Source organism: Gopherus evgoodei, chromosome 11, assembly GCF_007399415.2.
Source record: "Gopherus evgoodei ecotype Sinaloan lineage chromosome 11, rGopEvg1_v1.p, whole genome shotgun sequence".
In the NCBI taxonomy this organism is placed as follows: Eukaryota; Metazoa; Chordata; order Testudines; family Testudinidae; genus Gopherus; species Gopherus evgoodei.
Window position 1 is genome coordinate 39,088,774 of NC_044332.1, and position 21,438 is coordinate 39,110,211.

Genomic DNA, 21,438 nt, shown 5'->3' on the forward strand with positions numbered 1-21,438 from the left:
AGACATCGTCCTTGTATTGAGGGATTGCTGCCGCCACCAAACACTTACTGAAATCAGCTTAGCTATGGGGCTTAGGAATTTTTTATACCACTGAATGCTGTAGTTAAGATGGCCTAATCGCTGGTGTAGAAGAGGCTAGGTTGACTTAAGGGTTCCTCTGTTGGCCTAGCTACCACCACTCGGGGGGGCAGATTACTTACGTTGATGGAAAAAAACTTTTCTGTCGATTGTAGGAAGCATAGTCTGCCCTACAGCATTCCAGCAGCATAGACGCTGTGCCTGTAATGCCCATAATGTAGGCGTGCCCTGATACCAGGTAGGCAAGGAGATAGGGAAAGGGTGCCAGTAGGGGGAAGACTGAGATTGGACAAGGAGTTGGAATGGGGGGTGAAAAAGACTGGGACTTTGTATAGGGAGCCTGGAATGAAAGAATAGGTTAGTGTGAGAGGAGGAGCCGCAAAGTGGTTGGGGGAGAATTGAGATAATCCGGGGCAGGAACAGGCTGGAGGGGACAGGAGGAGAAATGATTGGCCTGGTGGAGCGGAGGGGAAGGATCTGAGACAACTAGAACATGCTCCTTTGTGGAACTTTGTTTCTGAATCCTAACACTTGTCTATTCTCAACAATCTTTGAAACTCACTATGTCTTATCCCACTATTGTAACAAGTTGAAGATGACAGCCTGCCGCTATCAGTTACTTCATTAGGTCAAGTGGCAGAAGCTTATGCTGTGAATCTGCTTGTGATCCATATGGATGTTAGCCTGAATCATAAGGAATTATGCTAAACTCTTGTCATGGTTATTGCCCTTAACTTTTACTAAAAATAAACAAAAATTCACAAGCCCGTGACCTGTTTGTGACTTTTGCTGCTATGGCTCTGTGGTTCCCCCTGCCACCATGGTGGGTGGGAGCTCTGGGGTTCCCCCTCTGTCTGTGGCAGCTGGAAGCTGCAGGGAAGGGTTCCCTCCGTCCATGGCGGCTGGGAGCTGCAGGGTGACCATATTTCCCAAAGAGAAAACAGGACACCCCGAGGCGGCGTCCTCCCCTGTCCCAAGACTGTTGCCCATCACTGGAACCATGCAGGGGGCCCCTTGTTGCTGCTGTTGCCTGTCACTGGAACTCTGCCAGGGGCTGCTGCCTGCCAGCTCCAGAGTCCTGCAACCCCTGGGGATGAAGCAGAATGTCTCTGGAAGTCACGGTTTCCGTGTCTTCCATGACCTCCATGACATAAACGTAGCCTTGCTTATAATGTAAGGTTTTTTCAGTTTGCTTCCTAAAAATGGGGTCCTGTTGGAGAAAAAAGAGTATGTGAACACATAATTAGAGAGTGCTTAGTAATGCGTATGCAGAAGGGTCCCGAATTAATATTGCACAACCAGCCTTAATTCTAGCATTTTCTAAATTTTGTTTGACGTTGAAACTTTAGTTTCTTTTAACATTGCTTTTTTTTGTCCCATGATATGGACCTCTAGGTCTGATTATGCTGTTAGTGTACTAGAGAATTCCCTTTGGGAATCCTAATCTGGTTGCTTAAATACATTTTAACTCTTTGTGCTGCTCAAAGCTTACAAAGCAGTCTTAGGTGGGACAAAGGATCTGGTCTTAAATGTCTGACCTTATATATATTATGTCTGAGTAATAAGGTTTTGTATGAGTTTGTTTTTTATGGAAAAAAAAATCTGGAAGGTTATATAATGCCCTTCCCTATCTTTAAATCAGGATTATATCTCTTTAGACAATCAAGGATTCAAATTCTTTTAACATTATATTCATGAAAGGTGACCAGAAGAGGTGAAAAACAGATTTGTACATTTTTCTTTGTGTATAAAAAGGTTTGAGAAGCTTAAAATGCTTGTGTTTACCTTTAGAAATATCAGGAATGTAAAGTTCTGTCTTCCCTGGTTTGTGGAAGATTTGGGGAGTCAGATATGAATTAGGAGTGCTTTTCACCCTTAGTTGAAAGGGTGTGAATGCTGAATCCCTAACATAATATTTTTTACCCTTACAGTTTTAAGTGTTTCAATATAGTAACTCCTCACTTAATATTGTAGTTATGTTCCTGGAAAAATGCGACTTTAAGTGAAATAATGTTAAGCGAATTCAGTTTCCCCGTAAGAATGAATGTAAATAAGGGGATTAGGTTCCAGGGAAAAATTTGCTATATAGTACAGTACTATTGTTGGGAGGTGCCCCCCACCCTTACCCCGCACAGGCACAGCCCACTGGCACTGGAGACAATGAGGCAGGCAAGGAGGCTGAAGGTGCTGTAGGCTAGGAGAAGCACATTGTGCAGCAACAGCTTTTCCTACTCTTCAAGCATCAGGGGAGGGGGGCTCAACCCTTGGCCTGCCCACGCCACCCCTTCCCCCAAGACCTCATTCTTAACCCGCTTCTTCTCCTCTCTTCCCCCTTTACTCCGTACGCTGCATCCTCGTTCCTTCTCCCTCCCTTCCCTGCCTCCTGCCCCACGGCAATCAGTTGGCTTGCAGGGGTGCACAGGCTCCCCGTCTCTCCCCTGCCCATGGCAGTCAGCTGGTTTATCATGTTCGGGAGGGAGGGGGAGCCTGCATGCTGAGTCCTCACTCCTACTCCCTCCTGAACGCTGCAAGCCAGGTGATTGCTGCAGGCAGGAGGCGGGGGCGGGGGGAAGGTGGAAGGCACTGATCTGTGGGGTCTGCTGGCGGGCGGGAAGTGCTAAGGGGGGATGTAGGGGAGCTGATGGAGGGGTTGGACAAAGCAGGCAGCCAAATGATGTTATAGCGAAGCATTGCACAACTTTAAATTGAGCATGTTCTGTAATTGAGCAGGGACATAAGAGCGAAACAACGTTAAACGAGAGGAAGTTAAGTGGAGAGTTACTGTATTTAAAAATTGAAGGTTTTAATATTTAAAAAACAAGCCAGACTATTTTTGAAAGTTGGAATAAAAATTGCTTCTCTTAATCAAATCCAAGATTTTTCTGATGTTAAACCTACTAGTTATCTATAGAATCTACCAGGAAAAATAGTAGACAAGACTTGTATTTAAAATTCATTCAGAAATTTGTGTGTCATATGATCTATAAAAATATACAAATCAGGTTTTATACATCAAAAACAAGCAAAAGAGGACAAAAGACAATTTTTCTTTTACAGACCTATTTTAAAAAAAGAAATAGAGCCCATATTAACCTCAGTACTTCGGAGTATTTTGGATTTCTTTTTGTGCTAAACAGTTTTAGTTGATATTGTTTAGTAATGAAACCTTTATCTTTTATCTTTCAGCAAGATTCCAGCCTTTCTGAACGTAGTGGATATAGCTGGTCTTGTGAAAGGAGCCCATGCTGGCCAGGGCCTAGGAAATGCCTTTTTGTCTCATATTAGCGCCTGTGATGGAATCTTTCATCTGATGCGTATGTATATTTGTTAATTTATATGAACTATTTAGCTTAAGAATAATATTGTAATATTTTGTTAGACAAAAACTATACAATCAAGTAGAAAATGTGCATTTAAATGGGAAAAAATTGCTTCAGTTATACAGCTGATGCTTATTGGGATTTTTTTCATACGTGATTTTGAGAACTCTCCCATCCTCAGATATGTTGTGACTGACTTAGGCCACGTCCAGACTACCCGCCGTATCGGCGGGTTAAAATCGATTGCTTGGGGATCGATATATCGCATCTAATCTAGACGCGATATATAGATCCCTGAGCACGCTTATATCGATTCCGGAACTCCATCAACCCCAATGGAGTTCCGGAATCGACACGGAGAGCCGCGAACATCGATCCTGCGCCATGTGGACGGGTGAGTAATCCGATCTTAGATATTCGACTTCAGCTACGTTATTCACGTAGCTGAACTTGCGTATCTAAGATCGATTTCCCCCCTCCCCAGTGTGGACCAGCCCTCACTCTCGGTGGCATTGTTTGGTGTTCCAACAAATGTAACCATGAACTAATTTTTTGGGTTTGCAGTAACTTTATCTGTTTTTCTGGGGGAGGCTGAGAGTGGAGGGATTTCTTTAATTTCACAAACAAGAAGGAATGGAAAGTGTTAAGGGAAGGCTGAACAGTGCGAGGAGAACTTGGTGGTTCATAAACTGGTTACAGGACTACTTCCATCTCTGTTCTTTCTGATCTCTGAGTGCATCTCCTCAGATCTTGGGACTCGCATTCATTTTACCTGACGCAGGATGGAATTTCACTGTTCTTCCACTCTTAGCTGGGGACCATGGCTACAGTAGTGTGAAAGTAGAATGAATTATATTGTGAAAATAGAAAGGATTAAAGAAATGTTGTCTGTATCTTTAAGCAAAGATGTTGGAATGTTGCAACCAGGTGTCAGGAATACGACATTAACATAGAACAATTGCACCGTTTAAGGGCAATTGGTGAAGCATTAGCCTTAGATCGATAACAGTTAGTAAGGAAATAGGATATGCATGCTGTGCCCCAGCTGAATTTTACTGTTTTGGTATCTTTGTCCCTTTGTCTAATTCCCGCTCTTTTATCTGTATAAATAAGACTGTTTGAGCCTTGCATGGGCGCTCACATATTCTGAATGTTATTGGCAGAGCGCTGTGCTAATAAAACAGAGTGGTCTGACAAATTGTGAGTCCTGATTCTAACTTTGACAATTTGGAGGTTCCACCGAGATGGCAACCGTCTTCACTGGGGCTGTGTGATTCCTGACTGTTTTTGTGGGATGACCGTGGCAGCCGGCACCTGGGCATTTGGCCCAAGCGGTCCCCCACTAGAGCGGAAAGGTGCACAGCCACAGTGAGGTCTACGCCATCGAACCTGTTGGTTCCCACTCTGTTCTGGTAGGGATCCCGGGATCTGACATCAGGAATCTGGTCAGGTAATTATTTCTGTGTTTTGTCCGGACTGAGGACTGTCCTGTCTCTGTGTCTATCTGTCCTCTTGTGGAGTGTTTGAGTCTGGGTGCCGTCTCTGTCTGGGGATCGGCCGACCAAGGGGTTCCTGTCCCTGCGGTCTGAGTGAGTGAAATCTGCACAATTGCAGCCGCACCACACCTTGGGTAAAACCCTTAGAAAGCAAGGGCAATTGAGGCAGTAGCCTGTGGGCTCCTTTTATGTGTTGCAGCAGGCATCGCTCTGACAAACCTGAATTTCCTTCTTGTGTGATTGGTGTGTGAAAGTCCTCCTGTACTGGTAACCAGACGTCTAAGCTGGGACAGTTCCCTAAATGAACGCCGGCTCATTTTATGTATTTAGGATGGGTCCAGACTCCTGTAAAAAGGGTCCAGACTCCTGTAAATTTCTGGGAAAATGGTCTAGGCTAACTCAGGAGGATCCCAAAACTCAGTGGCCACTGTTAAAATCTTGGAACAAAGACTGAGTGGACGTCTTAAAGAACAAACTCGGCCAACCTAAAACTAAATTGGCTAAAGGAGAGGTTAATTGTTTCATGCAGTGGTGGGAAGAGGCAAACCATAGGTAGACAAAATCAAAACTGGCCTCTCTCACTTATTCAAATAATAAGTTTAAAAGCTTTATTAAAAGCCTCCTCTCCCACCACTAGACCGAGCGCTCCCCTTTACCCCGTTCTCCAAACCCCGGATCGATCCAAACCCCTTCATACTCCCATCTCATTGTAAAAAGAACAAAAAGTCCCTTATTCTGTTCCCCTTTGTTGTCTGCCTCAGAAACTGATTCTTTATAGTGTCCCACTACCAATTCAGCAAGGTTGGGGGCGAGGAGGGGGCTCCTCAACTAGCCCCCACCCTTTCTGGTCCCTTTCCTTGAACATTTCTTTCAAAATTGTGAAATGACCACAATATCATTCACAAACGGTTCATTGAAAAAAGCAGGATCGGGCCCAGACAAGCAGGCAAGCAACAGAAAAGAAACAGGTTGAAAGCCCTAAGGGAATAGTGTCAGGAGTAAAAAAAAAAAAGTAGTAAGTGCAGGCATGAACCCCTGGAACAATACTTAAAAGGGTAAAATCTAAGGTGATAAAGGTGTCATTTTGGAACATAAACAAGTGCTTTAAGAAAAGAGAGTGAAAAGTTAACTATAGAGGCTGAAGAGAATTAAGCAGTTAAACTTTGTGGAAAATGTTAAAAAGGACCATGCTAAAGAGAGAGAATTCTTGGTTTCTTTGCAGACATTCTGAAGGGAAAATGGGCCCTTTTCCAGAAGAGTGCCTGTAAATAATCCATATATATATACAGCTATGTAAAAACAAAACAGTGTAAAGGAATGTTAAGGAAAAGAAAATGTGTATGTATCTATGTCTGTAAAAATATGTAAAGTTCTAAGAATCTAAACCAGCACATCTGGTTTGTAAAACTACTGTTTTGTAGGTGTAAGATAAATTGATTTTGTTTTTGTTTTTAATGCCACTAAAAATTCATTTGACTCTTTAATTCAAAGTTGCAAAACTGACAGACCTTTTTGCAAGACACAGGTAATTAGTGTTGTTTGGCTTTGGGATTTAGCATTTAACCCTTAAGGGGTAACTTGATTCTTTACAAAAATTAAAATGTTTTTAAATGAAGACCAAGTCATGGCTGCAATAGGGCAGTCAGAATCAGGAAAATAGGTAGAGATTCTGGAGTCTTTTTGTTTGGTTGGTTTGTTTTTTTGTAACAATAGCAGATAAAAGCTGTAATGACAGAATAAGAAGTTAACAGTGACCCTCTGAAGCAACAGCAGAGGTGAGGTGCACAAAACAAAAAGAAGCAATGTTAAAAACACTGAGCCTTAAAATGACTATGTGTAATCAGACTGTCACTTTAATAAAAGTACATGAAAACTCTGTAAAAACAAAACAAACAGTTATACCTTATGTAAAAACTAATATGGCTAATGTTTTTGAAAAGTTATAGTATAGAAAGAATGTGCATTTTCCGTAGGATATGTGCAGCGTATATTGTAGAAAGGGATGTAAAAAAAAATAAAATGCAAATGAAACATGCTGCTGAATTAAAATCCTATTAGGGCTCCAAAAAGAGCCGCAATAGGCTGTGTTTTCTTTTTCAGATCCCTGTGTGTTAAAACAGAGTCTCTGAGCTCTGCTGATGGCTTTGAATCCAAAAGCCTAGCCTGTGTTGATGCAAATTACCTAACTGATAAAGAAAGGTGAAAACTGCCAGCACAAACGAAGCTGCAAATAAAGAACATACCTGGTCAGCAAACAAACTGCCTACATAAAAGGCATGGTATAACAAGATACCTTTAATAAATTTGATGCTAATGTTACTGTTAATATTAAACATTAAAATAACTTTAATGTTAGTGAGTACCCCTGTAACAACTTGTAGTGTGTATGATTTTTGGAAAAATCCTTTAAAGTAATATGGTAATGATGCTTCTCAGCTATTACCTGTGAATAAACTTAAAGCTTAACACAGCAGGGAAAACATTACAAACTTGGTCTGCTATATAAGAGGCAAAACTTGAGGTACACCACCTCATGAATTTAATAACTAAACAGTAAAATAATTCTTGCATAACCCTTAAAATGTAGAAGCCATTAAAACCTGGCCTGCCTATTTAAAATAAAAAAAAACACACAGGAAAATATGGGGGTAATTCCTCTGTTTTGCCTGCAGTCAGGAAGGGTATTTGTAAAAGAATGGAATCTTTAAGCAATAATCAATGCCACCCCAAAAGGGGCAGAAAAATGTTCTTTTTGTCTTTCAGATAATCCAAAGTACTGTATAATGAACTATGTGTATGTGTTAATTCTTGGGGAAAAGTGTTTAAAAAGTGTTAGCAACTTACCAGAAGACAAATGTACATGTAATGTAAGTACTGTGTTTACCAATAATCACATTTACTATTTGCCACAACAACAACAACAAAAGAGTCTCCGCTTACTGTAAGCACTGATTTAGCTGAGTTCTCTATCAACCTTGGCATTAAATGGCAAACAGTTACCAATCATCTGTTAAAAGGTAAAAAGGTAACATGGCTCCTAAAAAAATAAAAACAAAAATGTCGAAAACTGAACTATTCATATTATACACGCAAATGGGAACATGTTAAGAATTGCCACTGCATAAAAGCATAACAGCTTACCATTGGTATAACATTTTCTGGATGGTCTCCCACAACTACTGGCATACTAATGTTACTACCCCTAATTGTTTTTGGTTTTAAATTGTATGTGTTTAATTGAAATGTTTAAAATGTGCTGGTGAATAAAACAAATGTATGTAAAGCTAAAGCCACAGGCCCAAATCACCTCCCAGTATTTTCTATTACGTGGACTAAATAAGAAGTGACACTGGCGATTAATAATCTTAGTGTCAAAAGGGGGATATGTAGGAGCAGGATTTTATAATGTCCCATAAGAATTACAGTGTCCCATAAGAATTACAGTATAATTTGATTTCATCCTGCTAGCCATCTTTTTTAAATACCAGAAAGAAATGACCCCCTGGGACTATAGGATTCTGTTTTCCCATATGCATTACAAATTGGGCCCTCTCTAACTCTTTGTTTTAAGATTTAGATAGTAAGAGACAGGATTCTCTATTGTGTCTGTGTTAAGTAAATTAGAGAAACATTTAAGGCCTGGGTCTCAATGTAAATTGTCTTAGTTATCAATTGTAAAACTTAGCAAGGTTTAATTTGCAATGTTTTTTTTGTTCAATATAAAATAGTACTGTTTGTATTCTCAAATCTATTTGTGTGAATGAGGAATGTATGCATCAGGAAAAGATAAGGTGTGAAGGCCATTGTTACAGCCAGAGTCAAGGGATGGCTGTTAAACTGTCTGGCATCTCAGAGTGGATACATGCTTTGCAGTGTAAGAATGCACAGACCCCAGTGAACCAACCACCACCTCAGGACCACGCAGAGTCAATTTTTTTGACTCCAGAAGAAGACGTAGAGGAACAGCCTGCAATACCTTACAATCTACGCTCTCGTAAGGGTTGCCAGAAGCAGATGACTACATAAAGCAAGGCCCAAGAAGAAGCAGTAGTGAGCCGAGCGCCTGCTGCCTGGTGGACTTAAAACTGTGAGTGCAGTTCCCTCAGTTGAGGTTGTCAGAACCAGAAGGGCCTTGCCTCCAACATGCAGCTCTGGTAGCGCCTGTTCCTCGGCTGCTGGTATCTTAAGGTCTGGGGTGCACACAATGACAATTCTTTTATCCAGCAGCAAGTGTGGATAGCTCAGACCCTTATTATTTCTAAATGCTGGGTCTGCAGCCACATCCCAGCCCACTCTCAAACTGGTGTTCCTGTCCTGGCTATCCCACTCAATTACCCAGACCTCACTGGAGGACCTTGTCTGTTTAACACAATATGGAACAGTAATAACACCTGGGAAGAGGCTATTGGCAGTTCCTTTACCCCACTTGGGGGAGCAATACACCAGGCAAAAAGGCTCCTAAGTAGTTAAATTATGGCAAATAAAACCAGAGAAAGTTTAAGAGCCCTGGCCAAGGAAACAGAGGCGATCGGACAGGTGGCCCTCCAGAACCGTCAGGCATTGGACATAGTGCTCGCGGCCAAAGGAGGGACCTGTGCTCTCACTGGAAAACAATGTTGTATTTTTATACAATACCAATAAGGTAATAGATCGCTATAGCCACTTAGAACAAATCGCATATCTTCCTCATGAAGAGCTGAGTTCTTTATGGAAGTGGCTAAGTAACCTGTTCAATTTCTCTGGCATAGGAAACTGGTTGTTTCAGGGAGCCCTAACTATCCTGTTTGAAATCTTAGTGATTTTTGTATGCTTTCAGTTAATCTGTTGTATCCAGAATTGTGTCACCCAGATGGCTGCCCCAAAACAGAGTGCTAATATAATGATTTTGAATATCACTGATAAACAAAAAGATAAGAAACGGTTAATTTGTGGAACCCAGTAATTGTTGGTCATGGCGTGCGCTTGACCAAAAGGAGGGATTGTGAAAGTAGAATGAATTATATTGTGAAAATAGAAAGGATTAAAGAAATGTTGTCTGTATCTTTAAGCAAAGATGTTGGAATGTTGCAACCAGGTGTCAGGAATACGACATTAACATAGAACAATTGCACCGTTTAAGGGCAATTGGTGAAGCATTAGCCTTAGATCGATAACAGTTAGTAAGGAAATAGGATATGCATGCTGTGCCCCAGCTGAATTTTACTGTTTTGGTATCTTTGTCCCTTTGTCTAATTCCCGCTCTTTTATCTGTATAAATAAGACTGTTTGAGCCTTGCATGGGCGCTCACATATTCTGAATGTTATTGGCAGAGCGCTGTGCTAATAAAACAGAGTGGTCTGACAAATTGTGAGTCCTGATTCTAACTTTGACAGTAGCTAGTGTGTCAGCTGTTTATTGCTCTGACTGAGTTTGGACACCTGCAGGTCTTCTCTTTGGGAGTCTGTGGCCGGTGGGATATGGTGACAAAACAGCCGCCTTAAAGAAAAAATATTGTTTGTTTTTGTAGCAGGAACAAATTTTTTACAGAAAAGAATTTTAAAACAGTCTACCTGCATGTCTGTTTTACTTAGTTTGCCGTACCATCATGTGATGTAGGCAGGCTTAGCTTCTGTAGACTCCCCACTTCCAGGAGGCTCATGTGTCTGAGCGAGTCTTGTTTTCCCCTGTTGCTCTCCTGTGCGTGTGTCTTTCTTTTTTAACCCTGATATGGTTCTTTGTTTTCCTGTGTTTGGTGGTTCCGGGTCATTCTTGGCCAAAAGGAGATTTGTAAGTTGTCCGGAGATGGGGACGGAATCATCAAAGCTAGTAGTTCTTATTTTGTCACTTAACTCTTAAGCACTTGCTGAGAGGTGATTGTCTGGAGTCATTCTTCTTCCTGCCTGTATTTGTGATGAGTTCCTATTGAGTTAAAACCAGTATATAATAGGGTCAATACTATCCAAATAGTCAGACCAACGTTCATAAATTTGCAGGGCAACTCCTCTCCTTCAGACAGACATTACAGAGTATTATGAATCTGTTGCCAGTGACTTTGGGAAGGAAATAATTTCAGGTTCAAAATGCAAGTCATGTCCATGAGTCAATAGAAAGCTTTGAATCTGGACACTCAGCTGTTGGAGATAGGACCTGTTAGCAAATAGGATTCCATATGGTTGGTAGATGCACATAGAATAACTATATATTTCAGGGAGAACAGCCACTAAAATATTCTGGCAAAAATGGACACTCAGGCATGTATCAATGCAGTAAGTTACATTCTTGATTTATGGAAAAATGAAACTTTGTAAATAAAATAAAGCCGTTTTCAATTAAGGCATTTTTGATAGATTTTCTCTAGCAGGTAGAAAATGATGGGATAGTGATTGTAACTTCTTTGTGAATGTCAGTGTGACTCTCACCATGGAAGCACATGCGTCTTGTGTGCAATCTCGGAATATTTTGAATAGCACTGTCTGTCAAAGCCACACATGTGCCCTTTGCTGCCTTATGCTCCAGTGTTGGAGAGTATAGGGTGGAATGAGTATGAGCCTCTCTCAATTCCCTCTTATGATCCAGGACATTGAGCTGGAACCTGGACTGTATTCAGCTTTCTTTTAATTCTGAGCTTCAGATCTCTAACCTGTGAAGAAACTTCTCTTCACTCCCTTTTTGTTAAAAACTTTTTAGTTGGGTGCTTCCCCATCACCCAAAAGGAAATGAACATTCATGGGGAGACCCGTATACACTTCCTTGTACAGTGGGGTAAAGTGCTTCAGGCCAATCTTTACTAATGTCAGACTGTAAATCCACTGGGTTTAAACCCTGCTTTTCCTGTGCTGGTCTCATGCCCTTAATTGATGGACAAGGCAGATGTCTTTTCTGTCTCAGGGAAGGACATATCCCTGACAGGCGTTCCATCTGGTGCTCGCTCTTGTCCTGTACCCAAAAATCTCAAGAGTTGACACTCAAACTACTTCTTTTGAAGCAATCCACAAAGGTAGCATTTGATACCAGAGAATCAGACATCCTCTAAACTGGAGCCAAAGACACTGTCATTAGCAATTATCCTAGCTGTGAGGCAGAATACCTCTGGTTCCAGCAAGGAGAAGAAAACAGAATGCCAATACTCTCTGCACCAGCATTGCCTATGCTGACTGCGTCCACAAAGGTACTGAAGACCTTGGCAACAACTGCTTTGGCACCAACTCCTGGGCAGTGAGACCAGATGTCATTCTCTTTGGAGTGGTCCATACCAACCTTCTGCAAGAAGGACTTGAGACTCTGAGATAAGCTCTCCTAAGTGCTCAATGATATCAAGGGGTGACAGCAAGGCACCAGCACTGAAAAAGACAAGAGAAACTGTGGCACTGGTGCTGATGTCAACTCTGAAATCCATCCTGGGACTGACTCGGGAACCAGCTGAGAAGCCATCTTCACTCCTTCTTTTGTAACTAGAACCAGCAGCAGCAAGTATCAGTACCAGAACCGCATCCAATGGCACTATCATTTCTAGAGATTGTGATAGACCCAGGCCAGTTGGGAACAGCAGAGTAGTAGAAGGGAGATATACTGGCCACTGAATAAGCAGTTTTCTGTTCCCTGAGTGACCAGAGCAGGGGCTTCTCCAGGCTAATGAGAACACCTGACTCCAATTAACCTGCTAAGAGTCAGGTGAGTCTGTTAATCACCTGACTGTAATTAAGGCCCCACTGATGCTATAAAAGGGCTCACTCCAGTGAGGCTAAAGGGAGCCAGAGGAGAGGAAGTGCGTGCGAGGAACTGGGAGCAAGAGGCATGCAAGAAGCCGAGAGTGAGTAGGCATACTGCTGGAAGACTGAGAAGTATAAATGTATCAGACATCAGGAGGAAGGTCTGGTGGTGAGGACAAAGAAGGTGTTGGGAGGAGGCCATGGCGAAGTAGCCCAGGGAACTATAGCTGTTGCGCAACTGTACCAGGAGGCACTCCAGACAGATGCAGTCCACAGGACCCTGGGCTGGAACCCGGAGTAGAGGGCGGGCCCGGGTTCCCCCCAAACCTCCCAACTCCTGATCAAACACAGGAAGAATTGACCTGGATTGTGGCTTCAGCCAGAGAGGAAGGTCTCTGGGCTGTTTCCCAACCCACAGGGTGAATCTGTGAGGTGAGCAAATCTGCCGATAAGTGCAGGACCCACCAAGGTAGGGGAGGAACTTTGTCACAAGATGTATTTCTTCTAGCTGTCACTGGGCCACTTCTCCCTTACTTCGAGCAGGAACTGTCTCCCGAGAGACAGGAGAGGTATCTGAAAAATATTCTGAAAGAACCCTGTACTGAGCTCCTATGCATGACTGGCCAATACCAATATAATTTGTCTGCATGGCTATACTGGCCTTACTGGGGCTTGCCTTCTCAAAGGTCCCAGAGCAGATTCCCATTACATCTTTCAACAAAGAGGAGGTACCTGGCGAGCCTATATTGGAACCAGAGGAGCTCCCTGGTGAAGGAACAGTCGTGGCTTGGGAGACACATTAACCACCCTCCCTGCCTAAAGAATCCTCCTTTCCCCAACATTGGCTATGAGTGATTTTTGGGCATCTGAATAACTGCTCTTGAGGGTGGTTGAAACTTTGGATAAAAGTGATTGTAGAAAATATGCGCAAGGTGTAAGATATCCTCAGCTTCTCAATAATTGTCCCATCAATGAGGAGACACTGGACCCTGCAAAGGGTTTATAGTACATCCTGGCCTTACCACCTCCAACTTTGAAATGAGTGGAAAAGTGTTGCCAAGTCTCACCTAAAGGCTTTTGAGCAGTTCTCTGTGCATCTGACAGCAGGGTCCCTTGTCATATCTATGGTCCAAGAAAAGGCCAGAGCCACCAAAAGGACAAGAACACCAAGAAGATGGGCCTCTTTGGTTGGGCCTCCAATTCTGCATCACAAACTACTAGGCCCTTTCATGAAGTACAATTTGCTAATGTGGGAAAGGGAGACTCCCTTTCACTCTTAGCTTCTTCAGGCATGCAGGGAGAATCTGAGACACCGTCAAGGTAAGGCAGATGGTAGCCAAAACAGTGCTACAAGTGGTAATAGACATGCCTGACACAGTTGCACAATACAAGGCTATAGTGGTCACAGTGTGCTGGGCCTCCTGATTACAGGCAGCCAAAAGTGGTCCAAGCAACAACTGAGGACCTACTCTTTGAGGGTAAAGTGCCTGAATGGATGAGGAACTCTGTATTCCCTTAAGGATCTGAGGATGACACTGAGATCTCAGGAAATTTATGCTCCAGTGCCATACCCTAGCACTTTCTGTTATCTGCTACCTCAGAGACTGAGAATGCTCTGGTTTCCAACCAGAATATTTGCTGAAAAAAACATGCTTTTACAGTTTCATGGTAACTACTCCTCTAATCTCACTATGTGGTCCTTTTGAGGAATACCTGCTCACTTCTCAGGCCTCTTGCTTTTACCTCTTTCTGAATGAGGACCTGCATCTTACCCCTTCTGACTGGGAGTTTTATGCTGCAGTCTCTCCACACGTCACTGTGATTATCCCAAGCAGCTCTGATAAAAGTGCAGCCCCTGATCCTTAGTTTTTTACTAGTGACCACACAGATTTTCCAGTTGAGAATACGTTTATTTACAGATAAGAAGCATACAGACAAAATATATTCAAGTGCATGTCTTCATAATGAACACCAATAAAAGTTTGATTTCCCTCTGTAAGGATAATTCACCTGGGAGTGAAAATTGCTACTTCTGTGGCAAAGGTCTACCTGTCACTGGACAGATTCTACAAGATCGTGAGCCTGTTGTCTAGGTTGGTAAGGTTTACAAAGCCACTCTGTGTCTGCAGCTACTGGGCTTCCTGGTTTTTTGTATAGGAATCATCCCATGACAAGGCCTCATATCAGGTGTCTCTAAGCCTTTCTCTTAAAAGTATGGAAACATTCACTGCAATGCGTGCAAGATCAGGTACTGGTTCCATACCAGTGCTGAGCCCTCCAAAATGGTGGACAATCCCAGAGATCATTCACAGGGGTTTTTCCATATGCCTTCCAGGCCCATGGGTACTCACAGTTGATGCCAGTCGATGGGATAGGGAGGTGCATCTGGGGCACAAGAGAATGCAAGGTATGTGGAACTCCAGGGAAAGGAACCAGAGTATCAACTTGTTGGTCTAGATGAGGGGTGGGCAAAATACGGCCTGTGGGCCGCATTCAGCCAGTCAGACCTTTTAATCTGGCCCTTGAGCTTCCCTGGGGAGTAGGGTTGGGAGCTTTCTCCTCTCTGGTGTTCCAGCTGAGGAGTGGGGTTGGGGACTTACCTTGCTCCACTCTATGCGGCTCCTGGAAACAGAAGCAGCCAGGGGGCTCCGCACGCTGCCTCTGCCCCAAGTGCTGGCTCTGCAGCTCCCATTGGCCAGAAATCTTGGCCAATAGGAGCTGCAGGGGCGGTGCCTGCAGATGGGGCAGCGCATACAGCAGTGTGGTCTCGCCTCTGGAGGGGGGATGGGCTGCTGTTTCCAGGAGCCACTTCCTCATCCCCAGCCCCACTCCAGAGTCTGCATCCCCAGCCGGAACCCTCATCCCATAGGCATCTCAGTCCCCCCTGCTGCCCAAGCCAGACCTCCATACAATTTCTATACCAAGATGGGGCCCTTATGCCAAAAAGTATGCCTGCCGCTGGCCTAGACTGACAGCTCTGAGCCCATACCTAGAGGGGAATACCTGGAGCAATTGGACAACTCAATCACTGGCCTGTATGAACAAATACGGGGGAACAGGGAGAGTAACTCTGTGTGCAAAAGCAATGGAAGTAATGGAATAGGCATTAAAGAACTGAAAAAGCAGCCTGGCTCTGCAGATGCACAGGCAACAACTCAGAATGGTGCCTAAATCAGGAAGTCTTCACTCTGATCTCACGGGCATTCAGCTTCTTGGTAGTTGACCTGTTTGCCACTCACAAGAACACAAAGCGGCTAAAGTACTTCAGGGATGCAGATCCCAGGGCCCTGGAGACTGATGCTATTTCAAACAGATGGCCACAAGGCTGCCTATATGTATTCCCTCCCTTTCCACTTTTAGGAAAGGGAGGTCCAAAGTATAAATCATGAAGAAGCAAAGTGATAGTACTAGCTCTGCATTGGCCAAAGAGACAATGGCTCTCTGATATGATAGAATTAAAATTAGAATGACCATTGCAACTACCATTGAGAGCACACATCCTTTACCAAGGCCCTTTTCTCTGTCCTAACCCAGATTGTCTGACAGTCTATTGAGAGGGAAGTGTTAGCTGCATTTGATCTGTCCTCCAAAGTGATCAGAACTCTCTTCTTCCCCAGGAGAGCTTGCACACTAAAGGCCTGCTATGCCATAGAATCATAGAATATTAGGATTGGAAGAGACCTCAGGAGGTTATCTAGTCCAATTCCCTGCTCAAAGCAGGATCAACACCAACTCAATCATCCCAGCCATGGCTATGTCAAACCAGGCCTTAAAAACCTCCAAGGATGGAGATTCCACCACCTCCCTAGTTAACCCATTCCAGTGCTTCACCACCCACCTAGTGAAAGAATGTTTCCTAAAATCCAACCTAGACCTCCCCCACTGCAACTTAAGACCATTGCTTCTTGTTCTGTCATCTACCATCACTGAGAACAGCTCCATCCTCTCTGGAACCCCCTTCAGGTAGTTGAAGGCTGCTATCAAATCCCCCCTCACTCTTCTCTTCTGCAGACTAAATGACCCCAGTTCCCTCAGCCTCTCCTCGTAAGTCATGTGCCCCAGCCCCCTAATCATTTTTGTTGCCCTCCGCTGGACTCCAGTTTGTCCACATCACTTCTGTAGTGTGGGGACCAAAACTGGATGCAGTACTTCAGATGTGACCTCATCAGTGCCAAATAGAGGGGAATAATCACTTCACTTGATCTACTGGCAATGCTCCTACTAATACAGCCCAATATGCTGTTGGGCTTCTTGGCAACAAGGGCACACTGCTGACTTCTCGCCTACTGTAATCCCTAGGTCCTTTTTTGCAGAACTGCTGCTTAGCCAGTCGGTCCCCAGCCTGTAACAGTGCATGGGATTCTTCCGTCCTAAGTGCAGGACTCTGCACTTGTCCTTGTTGAACCTCATCAGATTTCTTTTGGCCCAGTCCTCAAATTTGTCTAGGTCGTTCTGGACCCTCTCCCTACCCTCCAGGGTATCTACCTCTCCCACCATCTGCAAACTTGCTGAGGGCGCAATTCATCCCATCATCCAGATCATTAATAAAGATGTTGAACAAAACTGTCCCCAGGGCTGACCACTGGGGCACTCTGCTTGATACCAGCTGCCAACTAGAGGTCGAGCCGTTGATCACTACCCAGTAAGCCCGACAATCTAGCCGGCTTTCTATCCACATTATAGTCCATTCATCCAATCCATACTACTTTAACTTGCTGGCAAGTATACTGTGGGAGACCGTATCAAAAGCTTTGCTAAAGTCAAGATATATTACATCCATCACTTTCCCCATATCCACAGAGCCAGTTCTCTCTTCATAGAAGTCAATCAGATTGGTCAGGCATGACTTGCCCTTGGTGAATCCATGTTGACTGTTCCTGATCAAATGCTTCAAAATGGATTCCTTGAGGACCTGCTCCATGATTTTACTGGGGACTGAAGTGAGGCTGACCTGTCTGTAGTTCCCTGGGTTCTCTTTCTTCCCTTTTTTAAATATGGATACTATATTTGCCTTTTTCCAGTAGTCCAGGACTTTCCCAAGTCACTATGAATTTTCAAAGATAATGGCCAATGGCTCTGCAATCACATCAGCCAACTCCCTCAACATCCTTGGATGCCTTAGATCTGGACCTGTGGACTTGCGCATGTCCAGCTTTTCTAAATAGTCCTTAACCTGTTCTTTCACCACTGACAGCTGCTCACTCCTCCCTAATACTGTGTTGCCCCATGCAGCAGTCTGGGAGCTGATCTTGTCTGTGAAGACTGATGCAAAAAAAAATTGCTCCTTCCCATTGATTCTGTTTATCCCCAGCCTGACTGCTAAAGCCAGAGAAGTCTCGGCCAAACTCATTCTTAGTTCCCTACTGTGCAAGGCAGTTCTGGCTGACAGACCTGCTGCAGATGTCCATGCAGCCATAGATCAGGCTGTCGGCTCATGCTCCTCATTCTTGCTATCTTGAAGAAGATACTGCTTGCTGGTCACCTGTAATGTGATCCACAGTTACACATAATCAAAGAAAGAACAGTTACTTACCCTACAGTAACTGTTCCTTTTGAGATGTTGTAGTCAGTATGGCTCCCACTGTCCATCCTCACTCTTTTTTTTATGTCTTTTATGCCGGCACAAGGTGGCACAGGGCATATGCATGACCCCAACAGACAATGCTATTTTAAAAGATTCTGAGCTTGCACGCCAGAAGCCCATGTGCCTCTGCAGTGGAATCCACATTGACTACAACATCTCAACGAACCACTTAATTTAGGGTAAGTAACTGATCTTTTAATGATCGAACATATTACATGAAGGTAGAGGGCTAGATCCTCGCTTGGGTAAATTGGTGTAGGTTCTTTGAAGCTGACTTACTTCAGCTGAGGTTCTGGCTCAGAATCTGGAGGCCGTACTGATATGTGAACTGATGTGTAAATATTCATAAACTGCTTGAGTATTGCTTGAGATGTATGTGTTATTCTTGGCAAACAAAATACATATGTGAAACTACTTTTCTTCAAGGTAAGTATATTGTATAAAGCAGTGAGGCAATTATTTTTTATTTTTTTATTTTTATTTTTTTTTAAAACCATGTAGTCATCTATAGTTGTAATCATGCTCAAGATTTTTGAAATCTTGTTTTATAGGTATCCTTAATGCACTTTTGTTTGTTGGCAAAATATTCTGAGGTATTACAGCAGTTATGAAATGATTGTTGCTTTATGTCATCTTTTCTCCCTGGGAGTGAACAAGGTAGTGCTGGTGCCTTTTAGATTATATCTATCTTATCTTTTCTAGCTCTTCTAGCAACAAGAATGAATGAAGCTGGATTATATTATTCTTTTTTTAACCAGAATTGAAGTTTGTTAGTCTTTAAGGTGTGCTGATTCTTCATGAAGAACTTCTCAAGTAATATCTAGGGGTATATTTATTTTTAATTTGAAAAATTAGACTATAGTTATGCAAATTAGTTTGGATATGAGTCACAAAGTTTATTTTGTAATGTAAGCTACATATTTTTTTGGTACTTTTTCCCATAATGCTATAGAGGAAAAATTGATGTGGTACTAGTAGTTGGGGAGAGAGAGATTCCATTTTTTCTATTATCTTATAAACACACATTTAAGCTCCCTTTTAAAATCTAATTCAGTAAATATAAGCAAGAATAAAAATTAGTTTTAATTATTGCTGAAGGAATCTGTGCCACAGCACTTGTTTTACTGCAGTGTTACTATAATACAAAATCTTTGTTCTCACCACTTAATATGAAATGTGAATATAAGTATTTAAGGATTAAAAGAGGACTCCAGACACACACTACCTGAAATTGTGCGAACTCTTTAGATACGTTAACTAAAAAAAAGCACTTTGTGTGTGTGGGCAAAGATCTGGAAGTTACACAAAGCAGAGTCTGAATGTGAACACATAGGCAAACTATACTTTGAAAAATTCAATTAAGTGTCAGTTTGTAATCTCAACAAAAATGCATAATTGTTAGTTGATCCATTAGTTATTTTTAGCCAAGAGAGAATCTCCATTGATTTACACATGCAGTTTCATTCCATTTATTTAGGGGAGTGCAGACTGAACATGGGGAAATCATTACTGTAAAAACAAAAAACCCCATGACCTTATTTTTTTAAAAAGTCAAATCATGCAGAATAATTTTAAACCCCTAATAACTCAATCCAATCAAGTATTTTAAAATCTCAACAGAGTGCATATGTTGAACTCAAGGAGTGTCTTCATGCCATGTTACATGTTTCTGTCTGGAACAGCTGAAGCACTATAGTTTTGTTTTGTTCTAAAGGTAATCACTAACAGCTTTTATAATGGCAAGTAGGTTTTCTACAGAGAATACTGTTTCTTATAGCTTAGTGTTGGGTTACCTTGTTGATAGTTGTCAGAGAAGCATCCATTGGTGGAATTCTTGATGCCCACAGAACCTGTGAACTGTGACCCAACCCCAATCTGCATTATTTCTGCCAGATTACAGCGTTCACATGCACTTTTCCAGTCCTACAGAATTTTGAAGTCCCAGATTGTGAAGTTACTTTTTCTCTTTAAACTATTCTTACGTTAGTTTCATTCTTTCACTTCTCTAACACCATTAGAGAGGTTCATTTAGACATCAAGAGAAGCAGCAACAATTGTTCTAACTCAAAACAAAAACAGTTTTCTGGCCAAGTTTCTGTGACATCTTCCCATAGTCTCAAGAAGGCATGTTTCTGTTCCCAGAGAGCCTGAACCCAGGTTTGATGGAAGAATTATTCACTTTTCTCCTTGGGCAATCTTTTCTCCTTTTCTTAGCTGCATAGAATTACCTTGGGCAAATGAGTTTTGAAAATAATAGAAAATGTTCTTTCAGAGTCCTCTGTATGCTGACTTCCTGCTCCCTTCCTTCTGTATCCCTTTTCATGTGAATGTACTGAAGGATGAGATTATTGCTGTATTTGAGTTACCCACAAAAGTAATTGTTTCTTGCTGTGGGAAAATGTTTTATTCCTCAAAAGAAAACTGCATCCCATATTGGATTCAGATATTTAAATAGATTCGTTTATGAAGTTTGTTTCTTGTGAAAATGTTGGCAGTGATCATTCCTTCTTTATGTTCACAGGATTTGTTCAGGTCTGAGGGATGCTTATTTTCACAGGAAATACTTAATTTTCTCCTACCAAAATATATTTAATTTTTTTTCCCCCCCAGGCCAACTCTTATTCTGTAGATTTTCAACAGGTCCCTTAGTTTTCCCAAAATGTCGGCAGAAATGGTGGCACACTTGAGATATTGGTTATTCTTGGTATGCTTGGATGATTATCATTAAAAGCTCATGTGCCTCAAGGAAATCTTTCTGAAAGCAGTTTGCTCTCTCGTCCGGTAATTGGACCTTGGAATAAAGAAGAAGTCAGCATTGATTCCAATTCCAAAGTTTACTTTCTTATAAGTAGTTCTTGTTTCATGCAAGATCATATCTTATTCTGGATAGGCTAGTGTACATTCAGGTGCAAAAATATACAGTTACTTAAGACTTTCAGATTGTTATACAACACTGAAGATACTGGGTCTGGTGGCTGTTGGCATATTTATGTGATCCCCTATGCTAGATTATGAATGAAACCTCTTCAGTGCTGGTTCAGGTCAAATTACAAACCAAAGGTCATATGTGCAGCTGGCACAAAGCAGTGCAGCTGTACTGAAGGCACTACAAAATTCTGCACTGGCCCCAAATGTGGATAGCCTTTCCAAGTGGTTACAGGTGCTTCTGTTGCTGATAAATTTTCTTCAGTTGAGTGGATATTTTTGCATAATGAAATATGTGGGATTTGGAACACACAGTCTGTACTAGAATAATGGTAGGCAAGGAGGC

At 42.4% G+C, this 21,438-nt stretch overlaps 1 protein-coding gene across 2 annotated transcripts in view; it reads left to right on the forward strand.

The window, feature by feature from the left end:
- OLA1 (Obg like ATPase 1) overlaps positions 1-21,438 on the forward strand; it is a 201,047-nt gene that overhangs the window by 34,419 nt on the left and 145,190 nt on the right. For both annotated transcript variants that reach the window (XM_030581117.1, XM_030581118.1), the window contains exon 4: positions 3,265-3,392. In XM_030581117.1, coding sequence (XP_030436977.1) covers positions 3,265-3,392 — 128 coding nt within the window. The remainder of the gene's footprint in view (positions 1-3,264; positions 3,393-21,438) is intronic.